The sequence below is a fragment of the Lutra lutra genome, chromosome 2 (assembly GCF_902655055.1).
Source record: "Lutra lutra chromosome 2, mLutLut1.2, whole genome shotgun sequence".
NCBI classification, from domain to species: domain Eukaryota; kingdom Metazoa; phylum Chordata; class Mammalia; order Carnivora; family Mustelidae; genus Lutra; species Lutra lutra.
The window spans coordinates 71,253,647-71,272,505 of record NC_062279.1 but is presented as its reverse complement, the minus strand read 5'-3'; the positions used below and the strand labels follow the sequence as shown (position 1 = coordinate 71,272,505).

General features: G+C 33.9%; 1 protein-coding gene across 2 annotated transcripts in view; it reads left to right on the top strand.

Annotated features, from left to right (window-relative positions):
* ANXA10 (annexin A10) overlaps positions 1-17,372 on the top strand; it is a 112,431-nt gene extending 95,059 nt beyond the window's left edge. For both annotated transcript variants that reach the window (XM_047719893.1, XM_047719891.1), the window contains 6 exons: positions 7,356-7,409; positions 7,506-7,599; positions 8,286-8,381; positions 10,712-10,770; positions 14,623-14,745; positions 16,719-17,372. In XM_047719893.1, coding sequence (XP_047575849.1) covers positions 7,356-7,409; positions 7,506-7,599; positions 8,286-8,381; positions 10,712-10,770; positions 14,623-14,745; positions 16,719-16,787 — 495 coding nt within the window. In that variant the 3' untranslated portion in view covers positions 16,788-17,372. The remainder of the gene's footprint in view (positions 1-7,355; positions 7,410-7,505; positions 7,600-8,285; positions 8,382-10,711; positions 10,771-14,622; positions 14,746-16,718) is intronic.
* The last annotated feature ends 1,487 nt before the right edge of the window (positions 17,373-18,859 follow it).

Below are 18,859 nucleotides of genomic sequence, written 5' to 3'. Positions count from 1 at the left end.
AAATTGTGTTTGTGTGTTTAACTTTGAAATAGCTTTTCAATGTAGTAAAGTTTTCCTTCCAATAGAGAACAACAAAAAATGAGGGTGAATAGAAACCTAGATTTTATAAGAAGCCAAGGAAAAATAATTAAGTTTACTTAAGGATTAAATACTTATAAGGTTACATAGTACATGTCTCTTAAAATGTAAAACAAACTTTACAAGTATAAAACAATATGCATTTCATAGAAATTACTTATATTACAATAGAAAAATGGAAGTAAAAAGAGGTATATTAGTATAATTTCCTCTAATAATAATCTTCTTGAACGTCAGAAGTCTCATGTTAATCCATACTTCTTATGTATAAATAATTATACATATAATTATATGTATAATTTCTCTTAGATTTTTTAATATTTTAAAGACTTCCCATTGACTCCCAACTTCTACATTAATGGTTCTTCTGTTTGGAGCTTCTGATTTACCATTTGGATTAGTAAATCTAGAAGATTGGGAAAAGATAAAAAGTGAATTAGGGAACTGAAAAGTTTATCATTTCCCCTCACCACTATCTGTGGTGTAAATCACTTCAGAGAGAATCTGTCTAGACATTTTACAAAAAGGAAATGGAATTCCTTTCTAAAGGTTGTGCAATTTAGACCGATGGTTCCAGCCAGATAACTGAGGGTTACTTCAGTGTGAACAAATCTCTTCTACCCTATAGTTGGAATCATTATTCTCTCTCTCAATCTCTCTATGTCTGTCTTTGTCTTTCTCTTTCTCAATCTCCCCTTTTCTCTGTATATAGATGATTTTCCTCTTAGCCATGGTTGTATGTCCTTATATTTATTATTTACCTTCTTGAGATTCAGATGAGATTTACTTTGTACATTAAGGAATGTGAACCATTCTTCTCTCAATTCTCTCCCAATACAAATATTCTAAAATTCAATTATTGTAATTACATCCACTACTTCCATCTACATTTTATTTGATTCTCAGAATCCAAGTAAAGACTGTCTGTGGCTTTCAACTTCTTAACATCATAAAAATCAGGCACATCTCTTTTGTGAATTAATAGAGACTGAGGGAATTGGAGCATAGGGACCTTAAGATATTCATGAAATGGAAAGTGTTGAAAATTATTGTCATATTTTTCTGGGAGAGAAGATTTTTTACTTAATCTTTAAAGTATTTTCCAAAAGGGATATTTCTAATAAGGAAACAACTCAGCTGGAACACCTTCTTCTTGAAAACTAATGCCAATCATTAAATGGGCTTACAACATTCCATGCTTGCTTTTATTAACTAGATTTACGGGAGATATAATTATCTGTCAAATAGTAAAAAATCAATCACTTGAAGATTAATTAATCAGTATGTGCAAATCACACAGGAGATGATAAATGTTCTCAAGGAATGAGTGGAAATGACCCAACTGAATGCTTACTCATCATAGCTGTTAGGATTTTCCTTACGATGGTTTCTCAAACTTGGACAGCGAGACTTCTGGGGATGTTATTGCCATCAGATTTCAGTAATCATCTGTAGTCAACTTACCCATTTCAAATATTTTCAGCTAGATTCTCATTCCCTTAACATCTTTTTTTCACAGTTTTATTTTGCCTCAACCCAAATTCTGTATTTATATATACCATTTCTCTGTTAACATACCATGCTGCTATCTTAGGCTTTTTACATGACAGCTTGACTCTGACAGTGGAAAAAGCTAAATCACAAACTTACCTATTCACATTTTTAAATCTACCAGTCTGCTTAAAGTTCTTTTGGTAATTAACTGCACAAAAAATTAAACAGACAAGCACCACTTCAAGTTCAATGTCACAACTTACATTTCAAAAATATTTCAGAAACAGAGAACTGCAGAAATTTCTCAAAGATTTATCACAAACTTTGTAAGGGTAGGTGTTTACTTAGCCATGTAGTTTGATCAGAAATCACTAAGAAAATTTCAATGATCCATAAAATTTTCCTACCTCTACTAACTGACCTTTTTTATTACTCTTTTTTAATTCCAGTGTGGTTAACATACAGTGTTATATTAGTTTCAGCTCTGCAATATAGTGATTCAACAATTTCATGTATTGACTCATCAAGATAAATGTACTCTTAATCCCCTTCAACTATTTCACACATCCTCCACCCCAGTATCTCCTCTGGTAACCATCCATTTGTTCTCTATATTTAAAAGTCTGTTTTTTGGTTTGTCCCTTTTTTTCCCTTTGTTCATTTGTTTTGTTTCTTAAATCCCATGTGTGAGTGAAATTGTGTGGTATTTGTCTTTCTCTGACTGGCTGATTTTGCTTAGCATTATATTCTCTGGCTAGATTCATATCTTCGCAAACAGTAAGATCTCATTATTTTTATGAATGAGTAATATCCCATTGTGTATATATAGCACATCTTCTTTATCCATTCATCTACTGATGAACACTTGGACTGCTTCTATAGTTTGGCTGTTGTAAATAATGCTGCAATAAGCATAGGAGTGTTTACATCCCTCCAAATTAATGTTTTCATATTCTTTAGCTAAATACCCAGAGTAGTGCAACTAATGGGTCATAGGGTAGCTTTATTTTTAATTTTTTGAGGAACCACTATATTATTTCACAGTGGCTACACCAGTTAGCATTCTTGATGCATTCTGTGCATCAAGGTTTCTTTTTCTCCACATCCTTGCCAACACTTGTTTCTTGAAGGTTTTATTTTAGCCATTCTGACAAGTGTGAGATGATATCTAATTGTGGTTTTGATTTTCATTTCCCTGATGATGAGTGATGCTGAGTAGTATCTCCTCACGCCTCTGTTGGTCATATGGATGTCTTCTTTGGAGAAGTGTCTGTTCCTGTCTTCTGCCCATTTTTAAATTGGATTTACTTGGGGTTTTTTTGGTGTTGAGTTGTATAAGTTCTTTACATGTCTTAGATACTAACCCTTCATTGGATATGTCATTTGGAAATATCTTCTCCCATTCAGTGGGTTGTCTTTTGGCTTAGTTGGTTGTTTTCTTCAGTGTGCAGAAGCATTTAACTTTGATGTAGTCCTAGTACTTTATTTTTTGCTTTCGCTTCCCTTGCCTCAGGAGACATATCTAGAAGGATGTTGTTATGACCAATATCAGAAAAATTACTATTTTTGTTCTCTTCTGGAGTGTTTAAGGTTTCAGGTCTCACATTTATGTCCTTAATTCATTTTGAGTGTATTTTTGTTTATGGTGCAAGAAAGCAGTTCAGTTTCAGTTTTTTCAAATGCAGCTGTCCAGTTTTCCCAATACCATTTGTCGAAGAGACTGTCTTTTTCCCATTGGATATTCTTTCCTGCTTTGTTGAAGTTTAATTGACCATATAATTGTGGGCTGATCTCTGGACTTTCTATTCTGGTCCATTGATCTATAAAAATCTGTTGTATTTCTATACACTAATATTGAAGCAGGAGAAAGAGAAATGGAAACAATGACATTCACAATTGCACAAAAATAATAAGATACCTAGGAATAAACTTCACCACAGAAGCGAATGACCTGTAGTCTGAAAAATGTAAAATACTGATGAAAGAGATTGAAGATAACATAAAGAAATGGGAAGACATTCCATGCTTGTGGAGTGCAAATATCGTTAAAATGTCTACACTACCCAAAGCAATCTACAGATTTAATAGAATGCTTATCAAAATACCAACCACATTTTTCATAGAACTAGAACAGACAATCTTAAAATTTGTGTGGAACCAGAAAAGACCCCAAATAGTGAAAGCACTCTCGAGGAAGAAAAACAAGAGTGGAAGTATCATAATTCCAGACTTCAAGTTATATTACAAAGCTGTATTAATATAACTGATCTTTGAATTCTGTTATCTAAAAGTTATTTCTTTAGCTTTCCTGCATTCATTTAGTATTGATTCAATTAGTATTTGTCAAGTGCCTACAATGTGCCAAGCATGATTCCAGGCAACAGAGAATTGTCAGTGAATAAGAGACAAAGACCTCATCAGTGTTTGAGAAGCTTACATTCTAATGGGGAATAGGAAAAATTCAAGAGAAATCTAATAAACAGGTACATTATATAGAATTTTAGAAGGCAGTGAGAGATATGGTAGAGGAGAAAAATGGAAATAGAAATTTTGGGGCTGGGCATAGTAGGTAGGTTGCAGTATTACATAGAATGGTCAGATAAATCTCATTGAGAAGAGGTTATATGAGCAAACATTTGGAAAGAATGTGTTGACAAATGAATGGTGATGATAGGACATTCCAGGCAAAGGGAAAAGTTATGGGAAAGTTCTAAGACAAGGGAATGGCTGCCAGTTGTGAAGAATAGCAAGAAGAGCAGCTGGTGCCATCTGAGCAAGCCAAGGAAATGTTCTATAATAGTGGCAATGTTAGACAGGTGACAGGTGATGAAATTTGGTCAAATCTGTAGCCTCGTAAGGATTTTTACTTCTGTTCTGAATGAAATGGGGAGAGGAGAATCATTACTGGATTTTGAGGAAAACAATGATATGATCTTATGCTTTAAAGTGTTCACACTAGATGCAATGTTGAGGAAAAAGTAGGGAGACAGGATAGAAACAAGCCTGTAAGGATGCTACCAGCAAAGAATTTTGTCAATATTAATTTGGACCCATAGGAGAGCTCTGGCAGTGATTAAAAGTGCCCAGATTCTGCATGTATTTTGAAGGTAGTGTCTATATTATTTCCTGAGAAATTAGATGTAAGATATGTAAAAAAGAAGGAATAAAATGTTATTCAATTCTGAAGTCTGAGCAGTAGGAAAGATGGAGTTGTCATAAACCAAGATGTGGAAGTTTGTGGATATAAGAGGTTTTTGAGTTCAAGGGAGACCAGGAAATAGATTTTGAACATGTTTTGTCTAATATGTATATTAGAAATCCAAGTGAAGATGTTCGGTTGGCAACTGGAATATATGCACCTGAGATTCAGATGGTAGATCTAAGCTAGTAATGTAAAATTGGATATCATTACAACATAGGTGGAATATAAAGCCACAAGAACAGTTAGGATTAACAAGGGAAGGACTGTAGATGCAAACAAGAGCAGTACCCAAAACTGAGTACTAAAACTTTCCAGTATTAAGAGATTAAAAGGTAAAAAGGGGACCAATACACAAGATTGAGAAGGAAGTAGAAGGAAGAAAAATGAGAGTGCAGATTCTGGAAGCCCAGTGATGAAGACATAGCAAGGAGGAGAGTGAGCAATTACATCAAATCCCACTGATGGTCAAATAAGATGAAGACTATGAATTACCATGATAAGTTTATGTTATTAAAGAAATGGCATATATCCATAGAAGATATAACATATTTATTGCTTTTAGTCATTTGTTGCTTGAGCAAATTACAACCTTAAGGGACTGACCAAAGGATATTTTCTGAAAATACTGAGTTCTTTAGGCTTAGGGGAGATTATAGTAACCAAACATCAGGCCAGAAATGGTACTGAAATTTAAAAGTTTGTATCAACTTTTCCTTAGCTGGACACCTCTAAGTGATACACAACTTCCAAGTTATGATTAAACACATTAAATTTTCCAGGGCTACAAATTTAGTTACAAAGGTTTGTAGTCTATTTATTTCTCTATGAATAATTTGATCTTTCTTATATGCTTCCAGATTTGGGTTAGCAAGGGGAAAAGCCTAGTATTTAATTTAATATAACAAATTTAATCCATACAATACTTTGAATAGTCAATGAAAGTGTATGTTCAATATTATTTACACAGTTGGTGATTAAATACACAACTCTCAGATTTCTGGCCCTCCCCTCTCCTTCTCACCAAGAGAACACTTGGTGGAGAGAAATATGAATATTTAGGAGCTAGTTTATAAGAGTGATAGTGCCTCAGATCATGAAGATATTTTCTGCATCCTTGCTCATCTTGGTTTTGGAATGGTAGTTCTGGACAACTCTGGACATGTAGCTGATGAGATATAGAAGTCCACAGTATGAGCATTTTTTCAAAATCAGCTGCCAAACCATACAGCTGGTTAATTTACTACCTTTTTTGTCTCATTTTTGTCAGAGCCAAGTAAACATCTATAATGCTTTAGCCTCATCTTTACTCTCATTGGAACTGAAGAATCCCCCTAAGTTCTTGGTCTCACAGAGTCTATCAATGTGGTCTACTTTATAGCTCCTGGCTACTAGAACAATCTGTCCCTGCTATGGTCCTAAACAACTCCATCTGTCAAACTTCCCAACCAGGTTCTAGCTAACATGCAAGTTCCTCTGTTAGGAGCAGATAAGAAATTTGGGGCCCATTAATGCTACTTAGGGATTGAGATCAATTCAAGAGAGTTGTATTTAGAAATTCCCCCTCTGCCTGATCTTGCTATATCACTGAGTTCCTAGCAATGTGGTTATTTCAAGAGTCCAAAAAGATGATAGGAGCAGAAGCCACTGTATTCTCAATGTTCTCTCAGCGTAGCTAAAAAGGAAAGAAAGAGGAAGAGAAGGAAAGAAAAGAAAGAAAGAGAAAAAGGGAGAGAGGGAGGGAGGGATGGAGGAGAAAAAATAAAGAAGAGAAGAGAAGAGGAGAGGAGGGGAGGAGAGGGGAGGGGAAAGAAGGGGAGGGAAGGGGAGAGAAAAGAAAAGAAAAGAAAAGAAAAGAAAAGAAAAGAAAAGAAAAGAAAAGAAAAGAAAAGAAGAAAAGAAAAAGCCTTCCCTCCAGATCTCAACCCAAGGGAAATAGCAAATGAACTGTCTAATCATATGTCTCTCTGAACTCTTCCCCTCAGACCGTATAGTCATAATCCTTGGAGATCAGAAGCTCCTGCACTGGCTAGCCCTCCTTCCTTCCTGTTTGTAATAGAATCTCTAATCAACTTGGCCATATTTATTCTTTATATGATAAATGGGTGGGAGTGGTGGGCATGATACAAATTTGTAAAATATTCTTACTCTACAAAATCTGGATTTCATTATTATTTTGTTGCATGTATCCTATTTGACAAGTCAGAGACTGATATTAACTCATTCTTTCTCTCTGCATTTTCACTCCAAAAATGTTAAATCCAATAGTACTACCCACTACCAGGCCTTGGATGATGCCCAGTTTGATGGGAAGAAGATACTATATAGAGAGTCATCAGAGTAAAAACACTTCAATGCCTTTGAAAGATTACCACTGATGCAAAGAAAAGATAAAACCCCCCATTTTTTAAAAGGACCTATGTTTCATATAATATTCAACAAATGTAGACTAATTTCAAATAATGATAGAATTTTTTAAGGAATTACCAATGTTTTCGGTGGTTCAAAGATTTTTGTCCCTATAATCCTATATGGGTTGTTAATCAAGAAAATTTACAAAGGAAAACCTGTGCTTATTTTACAGGGAACCAGAGAGGAAGGATACACAGACCCTGCTATGGCTGCTCAGGATGCAATGGTAACTAGAACCAGATCTCAAAGTGACTATGAAAAACCTTTGTTAAAATGGTCTGTGGTGGTTATGAAGCTACTTCCTAGCGATATGATGTTTCAGGTCCTGTGGGAAGCCTGTCAGCAGAAGACAGGGGAACACAAAACCATGCTGCAAATGATCCTGTGCAACAAAAGCTATCAACAACTGTGGCTCGGTAATTATTAATCAGGTTTCTTTTCAGCTACTTAACTGATAGTTTAATAGAAAGCAAGTAGTTAACTAGAAGGGCAAAAAAGGGAAATGTTACATATAGAGGAAAGTCACTGATCACAAAGGTACTTATTTTGAATTATATTTATACAGACTGTCTTATCTAATGACATTACTAAGGAATAAATTTTTCTTATAATTTTATTTTTTCCAAAAATTGAATTATATAAACTTTAAATATTGAATCTTTCAAAATCATCTCTGTTTCTGATGGAGAACTCACTCAAATAAATTAGCTATTTTCTATTAGGCCTATTAGATGTTTTCTTGAAGAGAATATAGTAATCATGGTTTAACTTACAAGTCAAGGAGATTATCATTAATGTCATGATTTATGTGAAGCTGTCATATTTGTCTTAGAAGTGCATTCATATTAGTTTGCATATTGTTTGGCTTCTATACTTTTCTGTTTCTTTTAGTTAAAAAATTGTTTTATTTTTTTCTACATATATAAAACACTATAAAATTGTGAAAGATAGCCTACTCCAACTCAACCTGTACCCCTATACTTTATTTACTTTCATTATGTGTAACAAGCTAACCAATATTTATATTTTAAATTTATAATATTTATATTTTAAAACCATAATATGAACAAAATCTCCTTTGAATTATATCAATTTGTTGAAGTTTTCCAGGAATTTCAAAATATTTCTGGGCAAGACATAGTAGATGCCATTAATGAATGCTATGATGGATACTTCCAAGAGTTGCTAGTTGCAATTGGTAAGTAATGATTTATTTGGTGTACAGCAGACCTTCGATTCCACAATAAGTGCTGATTAACTCTGATTGAATTAAACATGCATGACTTTGCTCTTCATTGAGTTACTTTCCCTGAATTTAATTATTTAGTGAAGATGTTAACTCTATAGAGGAAAAGTACATTAGCTACTCATACAATGCACTAAACTGGCAACTTGATAACTTTAATGAACTAATACCCTTCCATAATAGCTGGTTCAACTTTCATACTGGGAAACATTGAAATCTCACTCTCTCAGGTAACTGGGATCTCATACCTTTGAACTCATTTATATGTACTGATTTCCATTCCCTTGTTAAAAAGCAGATAAATGCTAGAAATCTGGCTTCCTTTTCTCCAAGTGAAAGAGTCTTTTTGTCATCATCTTTAATATTTTGCCTTTAGGAGTAAGTTCTACCATAAACAAAAATTTACCAAGTTGTTACTCAATAGTGATTTCTCCATGCTACTGTGAAAGGGACATACTTCCATCTCTTTCTTAAGAAAAGATATCTTCCCATAGAGAAGAAAACAGTGGTAGTTATCCATAACAACTACTATGAAACCACTATGCTGTACCTTGTTCTGTGCTGTGACTTGACAGCATACATTGTAGGAACTACAAATGAAATGTCTTTGTGAAATGTCCCCATAAAGAACACACATCAAGTAACAATTTACATTTGTTGAATAAATGTATATTATGATTTTCCATTCTTAGAATGGCACAAACATACATGGGCATTTGAGATGGCAAGGAACATAATTTTTATACCTTAGCTTCTAAAGGAGTTTCAAGCTAGGGTTCCATTAAAAAGGTTTGGTGGGGTCTATGAAATCCTTAAAATAGTATACAATATATGAGTATGTGTGTGTTTTTCTGAGAATATGGGACATTTGTTTTGGCTAATTTTCAAAATAGTTTAATAATATATCACATTGCAACTCATTTAACAAGGCCAAGGAGGTTAATTGACTACTTCAAAGTCCATCAACTAATGAGCAACAAAGTTATGACTAGAACCTATGTCATTTGAATTCCAAGATTGCTCTCTTTCCACTATATACCATACCACAAACAAAGCAGTAGGTAAGAGGAAATAGTGGACATGAGAAATAGCAGAAAACAATTTAACTGATTCATTCATTTATTCAATAAACATTTATTGAATCATCCACTATTGTGGCCTTTGATTTAGGCTGTGCAAATGGAACAGTAAAACAACAACAAAAGCAATGAAAGTGTCCACATTCTAGCAGAGACTCAAGAGTGTTCTATGAAGTTCACAGTTATAAATAAATGTAAAAGATGAAGGCATGGTCTTACAAACTAAAATTATTATTTGAACTGTAGAGAAAACACTGTTGTGATGACTTTATTTTGCCTAGAAGTTATAGCCTCACATATGTTACTCATTTGTTTATTAATTTATTTACTTATTCAAATAAACATTATTGAATGTCAATAATAATCAAATGACCTCCATTAAGGACAACTGTTCACAGGTTCTAAATGGTTCTAATGTCATAATGGTTTTGATTAGATGACTCCTAACAGTACTCCAGGCCCCTTATCACCCATCCAGGTTTTTGTTTGTTTGTTTTTAAGAGATCTCAGATTTGGGACGCCTGGGTTGTTCAACTGGTTGAGCATGTGACTCTTGATTTTGGCTCAGGTCATGATCTCAGAGTCGGAGATTCAGTCCCATGGGGGAGGCTCCACATTCAGTGGGGAGTCTGCTTGAGATTCACTTTTTCTCTCCTATTCCCCACCCACTCTCGGTCTCTGTCTCTCCTTCTCTCTCTCACATAAATTAAAAAATCTTTAAAAGGAAGAGAGAAAGACCTCAGATCTATTCACAAGTCTATGAGGGACTAAAAATAGTGTTTGGGAAAATGAATCAATTGTATATTGAGTTTTATAATAATAAAAATCTATAATAGTGGTGATAACCTGGGTCTCTTTAAAGCTTTATTTAATTTTCAGGTAAAAGGGACACATTTTTCTTCACTAGACACTGTGAAAGAACTAAGAGATCTCCAAGAGAAAGACATAGACTAAATGAAAACCTGAATGAGTCATTATAATATTGTTGCTTTACATTTTTTATAGGTTATAGTTTTACCACTATTTTAAATATTGAAATTTTCCTACAATGTACAATGAGGTTTCCCACATCGGACTCAAAAAGTTTCACTCTCCCAGGATTTTAACAGAAAAAAAAGAAGTGTTTTCATTGTTTCCCAAATTCTGAAGAATATATATGTTGTCATTTTCAAATTTTCTTTTCTTTCCTCTGATTTTTCCTAGTTCTCTGTATTCGAGATAAACCAGCCTATTTTGCTTATAGACTATATAGTGCAATCCATGTAAGTATGACCCACATATTTTTAAAATTTTCCCAGATAATCATGTTTACGTTCTCAAAGCATTAGGTTTACTTTTATTATTTAAACATTTTTGAACTTGTATACAAACATATTCATTTCAAACAAAATATGCTCAAGTGGGGAAAAAATGTATTATACACCAAAATGAGAACAACCAAATAAATAATGCTCTGCTTTCTGTATCAAATTGAGTTACTTGAGAAGTATGACTCCATGGGAGCTATCTCCCCCATATGCTTTAACAGTTCTTAGCATATGAAGAAGCTGGCAAACCCAAAAGCTTTTGTGTTTTGCCAAAGACCCCTACTTCACACTTAAGCACAAAACATATAGTATCAAGCAGGAAATGTCAAAACATTATAAACCCTTAGTAAGAAATTGCTACATTTCTGAAATTAAAAAAAAAAAAAACATGAAATAATGCCAGTGGTTATTTTTAAACTTAAAGTGTTATTTTAGAAAGTACTTTAAGAAAAGATGGCTAGATAACAATAATTTATTTTGTAATTAAATGAGAATGTTGTTCATATTTAGTGTGATAGTTGATCACACTTCCTTTGGTGCATTTATTTTCAAAGAAACAAAAACTTAAATGCATGAGACAATGCACATTTTATCCATAATGTGCATAACACATTCTTAGAAAAAGAAAAGTTCTGATACAAATCATTATACATATATCATATCTCAAAAACTTTGTGAAAATTATTTTTTTAAGTCGGTAGTTTTAAAAGTCTGTTTTATCCTCAAAGTTGTTTTTATAGACCAACTTCTTAAAAGTAGCTAGCACGCTGGGATAATACGATAATAGTTGAGAATATTTCTATTATATATCTTTTGTAAAGAGTATTTTTTATTTACATACAAGAACCAACCTATGTATCCTCAGAACACATGTATCCTATGCTCATAGCTCTCTGCTTCTATTTTATTTCCAAGCAGAAAAAAAATTGACTTGAATTAAAAAAATTTTTAAATAATGTATTGGGCAATGCTATGGAATGATTTCAACAATGTCCTTCTCTAAAAAGAGAATGAAGTTTCACTTGTGAATGACCATGGGAAAATAAGCATAATTAGTTTGATTCCAAATCTGTCCAAGTTGAGGGCTACTTATTCTAATAATAAATAAAAATTCTTTCTCTGTGTGTTTCAATGAAAAAATGAAAATGCATGTACTTACAACTGGTTTAGAGGTAAAGAGGAGGATTATATATTCAAATAATTTAATTTTCGACATATGATGACCTCAAATGTAAAATGTTGGTCAAAGCTGTTTACACTACTCCTAACCAAAGAAAATTGCAGGTATTTTTCTCTAGTGCACTCTAAGTGAATGATATACAATTTAAATATGGAAATTTGGGTAAATAATTTATTTACCTCAAATTATGAAAAGATTGCTTAGAGGTCTATAGCCAAAACATTCAGACATCAAAAATTTTATTATGCCAAATATATATATATGTATATATATACATATATATATATATATGTATATATATATGTGTGTATATATATATATGTATATATATATGTGTGTATATATATATATGTATATACACACACACACACATATATATGTGTATCTCTACACACATATATATATTATGCTCCTTGGCCACTGGATGTCCCCATTATTCCATTTGAAAAGACAAATTGAACTTGGTTTATAAAGCAATATTCTTTCTGGAGCTAGTATACAGGAATTGATTTTTTATTTTTCAGTATTTGAGTTTAAATCCAAAAATATTTCAAATACCTGGATTTTTTTTTACAATTTTTAGTAATAAACTGTAAAATAAAAATGTAATTGCTGTCTCACTCAGACATATCAATGTTCCTCTAACATAATTCAAAACCCCCTCCCTCACTGGCCTAGAACTTTTACCTAGAAAGAGCAAATGATCAGATTTGTATTTTATAATGCAGTGTGGGGGAGACAGTGTGAAGGTTGACCAGGCTCAAAGGAAAGAACTATTGCAGAATCAGGAAGGAGAGAATGTGAAGGTTGGCCGGGTGGTGAAAGAAAGGAACTATTGCAGGATCAGGGTGAAATGATAAGGGCTAGCATCAAGGTAGTGACAATGGAAATAGATATTACGGGACATCTAAGAAGTAAAATAGGAAGGGGGCCCGAATGCTAATGTAGGAAGATCCTGAACTCACTTCCTCCCACTGACACACCAAATCTACACCTACATATGGAACAATTCTTCCTGAAGAACAATTGAAAGCTGAGCAGCTTCTGCACAACAAATAATGAAGGGTCCACACAGAGAAGGATAGGAGAGTTGGAGACAGAGTCACCTCTACACAAAGACCTATAGTAGGGAGGGATATCACTGAGGTGCCTGTGCACAGATCACTATGCACCAGATTCACTGGGCACAGTGATGAAACAGCAGTATAAAGGGCAAATATACTGTAAGTAAAGGAAATTCATTCATTAACCGTAAAACATCCACCAAATGGGTGAGGAACTATTGGAAGTCTCTCCAGAGTCAGAGGTGTGAACAAGTACCAATTTTCACATTTCTCCTCCACCTTGATAGCAGAGACAGAAACAGGGTCCAGATGCTCTACCCGGCCTGCTAGGGCAGCCCCAGCATGCCCGAGGCCCCTGACCCACACCACTCCAGCAGTTCCACTACAGGCAATATACAGATGGCCAACTGGTCAATGGGCTCATGAAAAGATGCTCGATATCTCTAATCATCAGGGAAATACACATCAAAACCACAATGAGATATCACCTTGTACCTGCCAGATTAGCTATTATCAAAAAGACAAAAAATAACATGCATTGGCAAGGATGTGGAGAAAAGAGAATCCTCATACAGAGTCGGTGTGAGTGTAAATTCGTGCAGCCAATATGGAAAACAGTATTGAGTTTCCTGAAAAACTTAAAAAATAGAACTACCATCCCATTCAGCTATTCTACTTCTGAGAATTTATTCAAAGAAAATAAAAACACCAATTTGAAGAGATATAAGTGACCCTATGTTCATTGTGGTATTATGTACAATAGCCAAGAAATAACCTATGTTCCCATCAATAAAGAATGTTTCACACACACACAAATACACACACACACACACACACACACACATGCATGCACACAGACACAGGAATATTACTCAGCCATTAAAAAGAATGAAATCTTCCCATTTGCAACAACATGGATGGACCTAGAGGGTATTATGCTAAGTTAAATAAGTCAGAGAAAGACAAATACCATATTATTTCATTTATGTGTAGAATCTAAAAAACAAAACAGATGAATAAACAAAACAGAAACAGATTCACAGATACAAGAAACAAACTGCTGGTCACCAAGGGAGAGGGGCCGGGGAACAGGTGATATAGCTAATGGGAATTCAGAGGTACAAACTTCCAGTTATAAGATAAATAACACTCTGATTTAGCATACAGTTTTGGGAATGCAATAACTGTAAAGCAAAAAACTGTATGGTGAAAAATTAGATTGATGGGAAACATTTTGTAATGTATAAAAATACTGAATCACTATGACATACATCTGGAATTAATAGGCAAAATTATGTCAATTATACTTCAACAAAATAAATAAATAAAGCAAAGGAAAGAAGTCAAACAGGTAGAATACTTCACTGTGTGTACACCGTATGAGAGAAGGCAAAGTCTCAGAGGATATGGGAGTCAGAGGTGGCCACTCCCCCGATCCCCTGTAGTGTTTGAGGACTACAGAATGAATAAACAGCCATAGAAAAGAGGTTGAATCTATATTAGACAGGTTAACTTTAAGGTACCATTTTCCAATTTTTTTCTTTCCTTCTCTGTATCTTTTAGGACTTCGGGTTCCATAATAAAACTGTAATCAGGATCCTAATCGCCAGAAGTGAAATAGATCTGATGACCATCAGGAAACGATACAAAGAGAGATACGGAAAATCGCTGTTTCATGACATCAAAGTAAATCTCCTACACGTGATTTATTTTCACCCAGATTTTATCATTTTTAAAACTGATATAAGAGCTTTAAGTAACTTTGTGTTAGAATCTAAAAAGTTAACTATTCTGACAAGATGACCTACTTTAGTCCATTTGTGCATCAACAAGGGCTAAATGAGGAACTCCCTTCATCTCAGTAAGGGAATTTTTTATGTGTTTCAAACAAAAATTGTTGATGGAGTCATGTAAAGTATTCATCCCTTAATTGTGTAATTGGGCTTTGTGAGTTAAATTTTGAGCATGATCAGTATCAGGAAAGGTACGATTTACAACAAGGCCACACTAACTGTGAAAAGGCTTCTTAGATCAGTGCAGTTCTCCTCTCACATTGTCATAGAAGGCAGGGCAGCCAGTGGAATCCTATAAACTGGTAACGTGCAGGAATTTAACTTTGATAGTTATGTAAAATTCTATGCACCCCTCTAGCTGTTGAAGGGCAAAGCAGCAATGATTCTGAAGTAAACAAACAAATTTGTCCATTTTAATATGTCTAAGCTTTAGTCTGGATTTTGATAAAACCTAGCAAAGAATTATTAGGATATACAGGGCTACACATGTAATTTTTGGCACCCAATCTAAAATTAAAATATTTAACCTCTCATTCAAATAATTATAAAGAATTTTGGGATGGCATCACCAGGGTATTAAACCAACAAGGCCCTGAGAATATATCTTACCTTATACTTTGCGTGTAGCTGAGTGCTGTTACCTGTTCACATTGCTTTACACTGAAATTTTCAATTGCACAAAATAGCTTTTTAGTTTATTAAAAGTGATCCAGAAGCAACTTGACAACCTAAGGATCAAAAGACCATTAAAAACAACAGAAGACCCTGTAAGCCTTTGCATAACCAAAGTTGCTCCAAAAAAGACATTGCAGGAGTTAAGAGACATTTTATTCCTTTATTTTGATAAAACTGCCCTTGCACCTACCTTCAAAACCCTAAACTTTAAAGGGTGATGAACATTTCTCATTGAGAAATGTCAAAACTCATTTTCTAAATGAATAAGTGAATTCTAACATATATACTTCAATTAACCGAGCCACCTCAAAGTCTACATGTAATTAATGTAACTTTACTAAATGCATTTAAAACAGTGAATTACAATTGCATGACTTTTTTAAGAGAACATTAATATGATAGTTGATCTTTAACATAGTTTTTATAATCCCATTTATTTCTTACTATTATTGTTTTAAAAAACTTAGAAACTATAGAAGATCATAAAAAGGAGATAAAAATTGCCCTTATTCTTCACCACAGACAATCAGTAATGAAATGTTGTAGGTGCTGCTTTTAAAAATATATATAAAATTAATATGCTTTACTACAAAAAGGAATACTTTTATTGAATCATGGTATTCCACTGTATAAGTTATAAAATACATAAACTATCCCATATTTTAAATATTGATTTTTACTTTTTCACTATTATGCATAATGTTGTCTATATTTTTTAGTGTAAATTTTTGTGCTCATCAATAATTGATCATTATTTCCTTAGGATACATTTCTTGAAGTAGAATTACTGCATTGGTGAGTGTAAATGTTTTTAAGTCTTTGGAGGCATATTGTCAATTTGCCCTCCAGACTCTAAGCTGATTTATAACAACAATATTAGTACACCTCTTTTAAAGTTGAGGAGATTTAATTCTACTGTGAGTTATTCTTTTCATAAATACACATTAGAGTTCAATCAACTTTATATAAACCCTATTCTATTGACTATAACCAGGCTATTATTTTCCAATAAGTTCCACTGGGAGTAGTTCTCAGAACATATTAAATTTTTAGATGAAAAGAGTGAACAGTTTTGGAAACGGTAACGGCCCATGGATCTTTCTCGTTGTAATTCAGAGGAATCATGCTTCTTTTTGGAAATACTATGACATTTTATTTCAAATACATTGGTTTTTTGTTCGGTTGTTTCAGAATTTTGCTTCAGGGCATTATGAAAAATCTCTGCTTGCCATCTGTGCTGGTGATGCTGAAGACTACTGAGTCAAAAGAAGGAGGCAGAGGACGGCACTCCTATTTACAGACCTGTCTAAATAAAGAGTTTGTGAGAAGTTTGCCTTGTTAGAAGCATCATAGCTAAATTATAGAATCAATTTTCTCTTCGATCTTTAAAATCATTCTAAGCCAAAGAAAAATCTATTGATAAAATATATGACAGTGGATATGTACTTATCACCCAAATCAGCAATTTACTAAATGGAATAATACAATAATGGAATAATAAAAATAATTTCATTGAAATATATTTTATCTAAATGCAAACTGTCAGTTGCCTACAAGAAAATCTGCTTATTCCTGTCCTTAGCATGCTTGGGGAGAGGAAAACATGGTGTGGGGCCAACCCCCTTAGAGAAATTTTCAAGATTTTTGTACAAATGCAATAAAGCTAAAGTTAACATCTAAAGCTGTGTCCATTTAAAAGAAAATGAAGTTACATAACAGCAAAGTGCAGCCATACAGATCTTTGTCAGGCTTTGATATGTAAGAGACCTGGATGTAAAAATGGGTGCATGTGTCTGTGTGTGAGTGTAGATGTGTGTGTGGCTGGTGGGTGCATTTGACAACCATTCTAATAAAGCCAGTTTATCGCTACCTAACTTTTTTTTTTTTTAATACGAATGCCTAACCAACCCAGTATTTGCCCGTGCAGTGTCAGAAAAGTCATTGCTCATTGCTTTTGTCTTCCCTGCTTAACATCAACATCAAAGCCATTTGGAAGCTATTATGTGCTTTGTACCATCAGTAAAGCCTGGCTCCTTACGTGTCTGAAAATTCAGTAAATTAGGAACAGCAAAGGAAAAACATTGAAGTAGATTTGGGAGAGATTCTAGATTGATGCTACAAACTAGCTAAGACTAAAAGCAGAAACAGAAATGGATGAATCCACAAGAGAGGGCTCCCGATATTTACAAGGGAAAACACAAAACCCAAGATCACAGGAAGTAGCAGTAAATGAAGTCAAGCAAGGAAAATGAGGACACATGCAATAAATCTAGATGACCTGGCAAAGTTGATGGGAGTGCTCTGTTCCACATGGAAAGTTTTTTTTCAATAGCTTATAACCCAGTCCCTGTAGATCTGTCTTCACCAGTCTCAGGAGAAGTGAAAGCTGTATTCAGAGCCTGTTTTCTTACAGGCAAAATGATATAGGACATTTAGAACACAGTGACTGGGCACAACATGAAACATTTAAGAATAATTAGACTTCTGAAATCACTTTTGAGGTTTTAACTTACTGCTGTGACATATGATGTCATATCATTTTAAAGTGGCTTTGATTTTTATCTTTTAAAAAACTTTAACATTTCAGTCAAAAGTAGTAATTATTTGAGATATTTAGCATAGCTATTCTTCCAGATAATTTTTTTAGATAAGAGTTTTAATGCAAGAAAAATATTAGAATTCCTATTGAGAATTTAGATATTTAAATGAAATTTTTCCTCACTAGGACATTTTTGTGTAAGTAGTTCAATAAATTCTGAAATTTATACTTTTGCTAGGTAATACCTTTTATTTCTTTGGTAAGGCATGGTGTTGTTAAATCAAAAACAAATCTGGACTTATATAGGAAGGGGTTTTATTCAAAAAGATATTGCAGTAAGTGGGGAGAAGAGCTACAATAGGGAAAGAGGGATTACTACTGCCACAAAGAGGGTGTTCTGACTGTGAGATTTACAGGGGTCTCAAGGGTCAGCCAGAAAAGGATTTTTAAGTTATAGGGATGAATAAACATGGCTAGAAAAAATCAGTTATGGGAGAAGGGATGAATTTGTGGTGTGATTGGACAATTCATCTGGGAATGTCTTTGGTTAACATTGCCAGTCATTGATCTGAGATTGGACAGTGGATCTGGGACAGTTCTTCTGGGAAAGCCTCCAGTTACTTTTCAGCAGGAGCTAAAGGGTGGATTAAAGTCCAGGGACCTATGGGGAAGGAAGAAACCTGAGTAAAGTTTAGTCAAGTTATGTATTTTGTCCAGATTGGTCAGTAGGGGAAAACAGTTCAGCTAATCATTTATGAGGCAAAATATAGGAATTTGATGGGTGTGTTGAGGA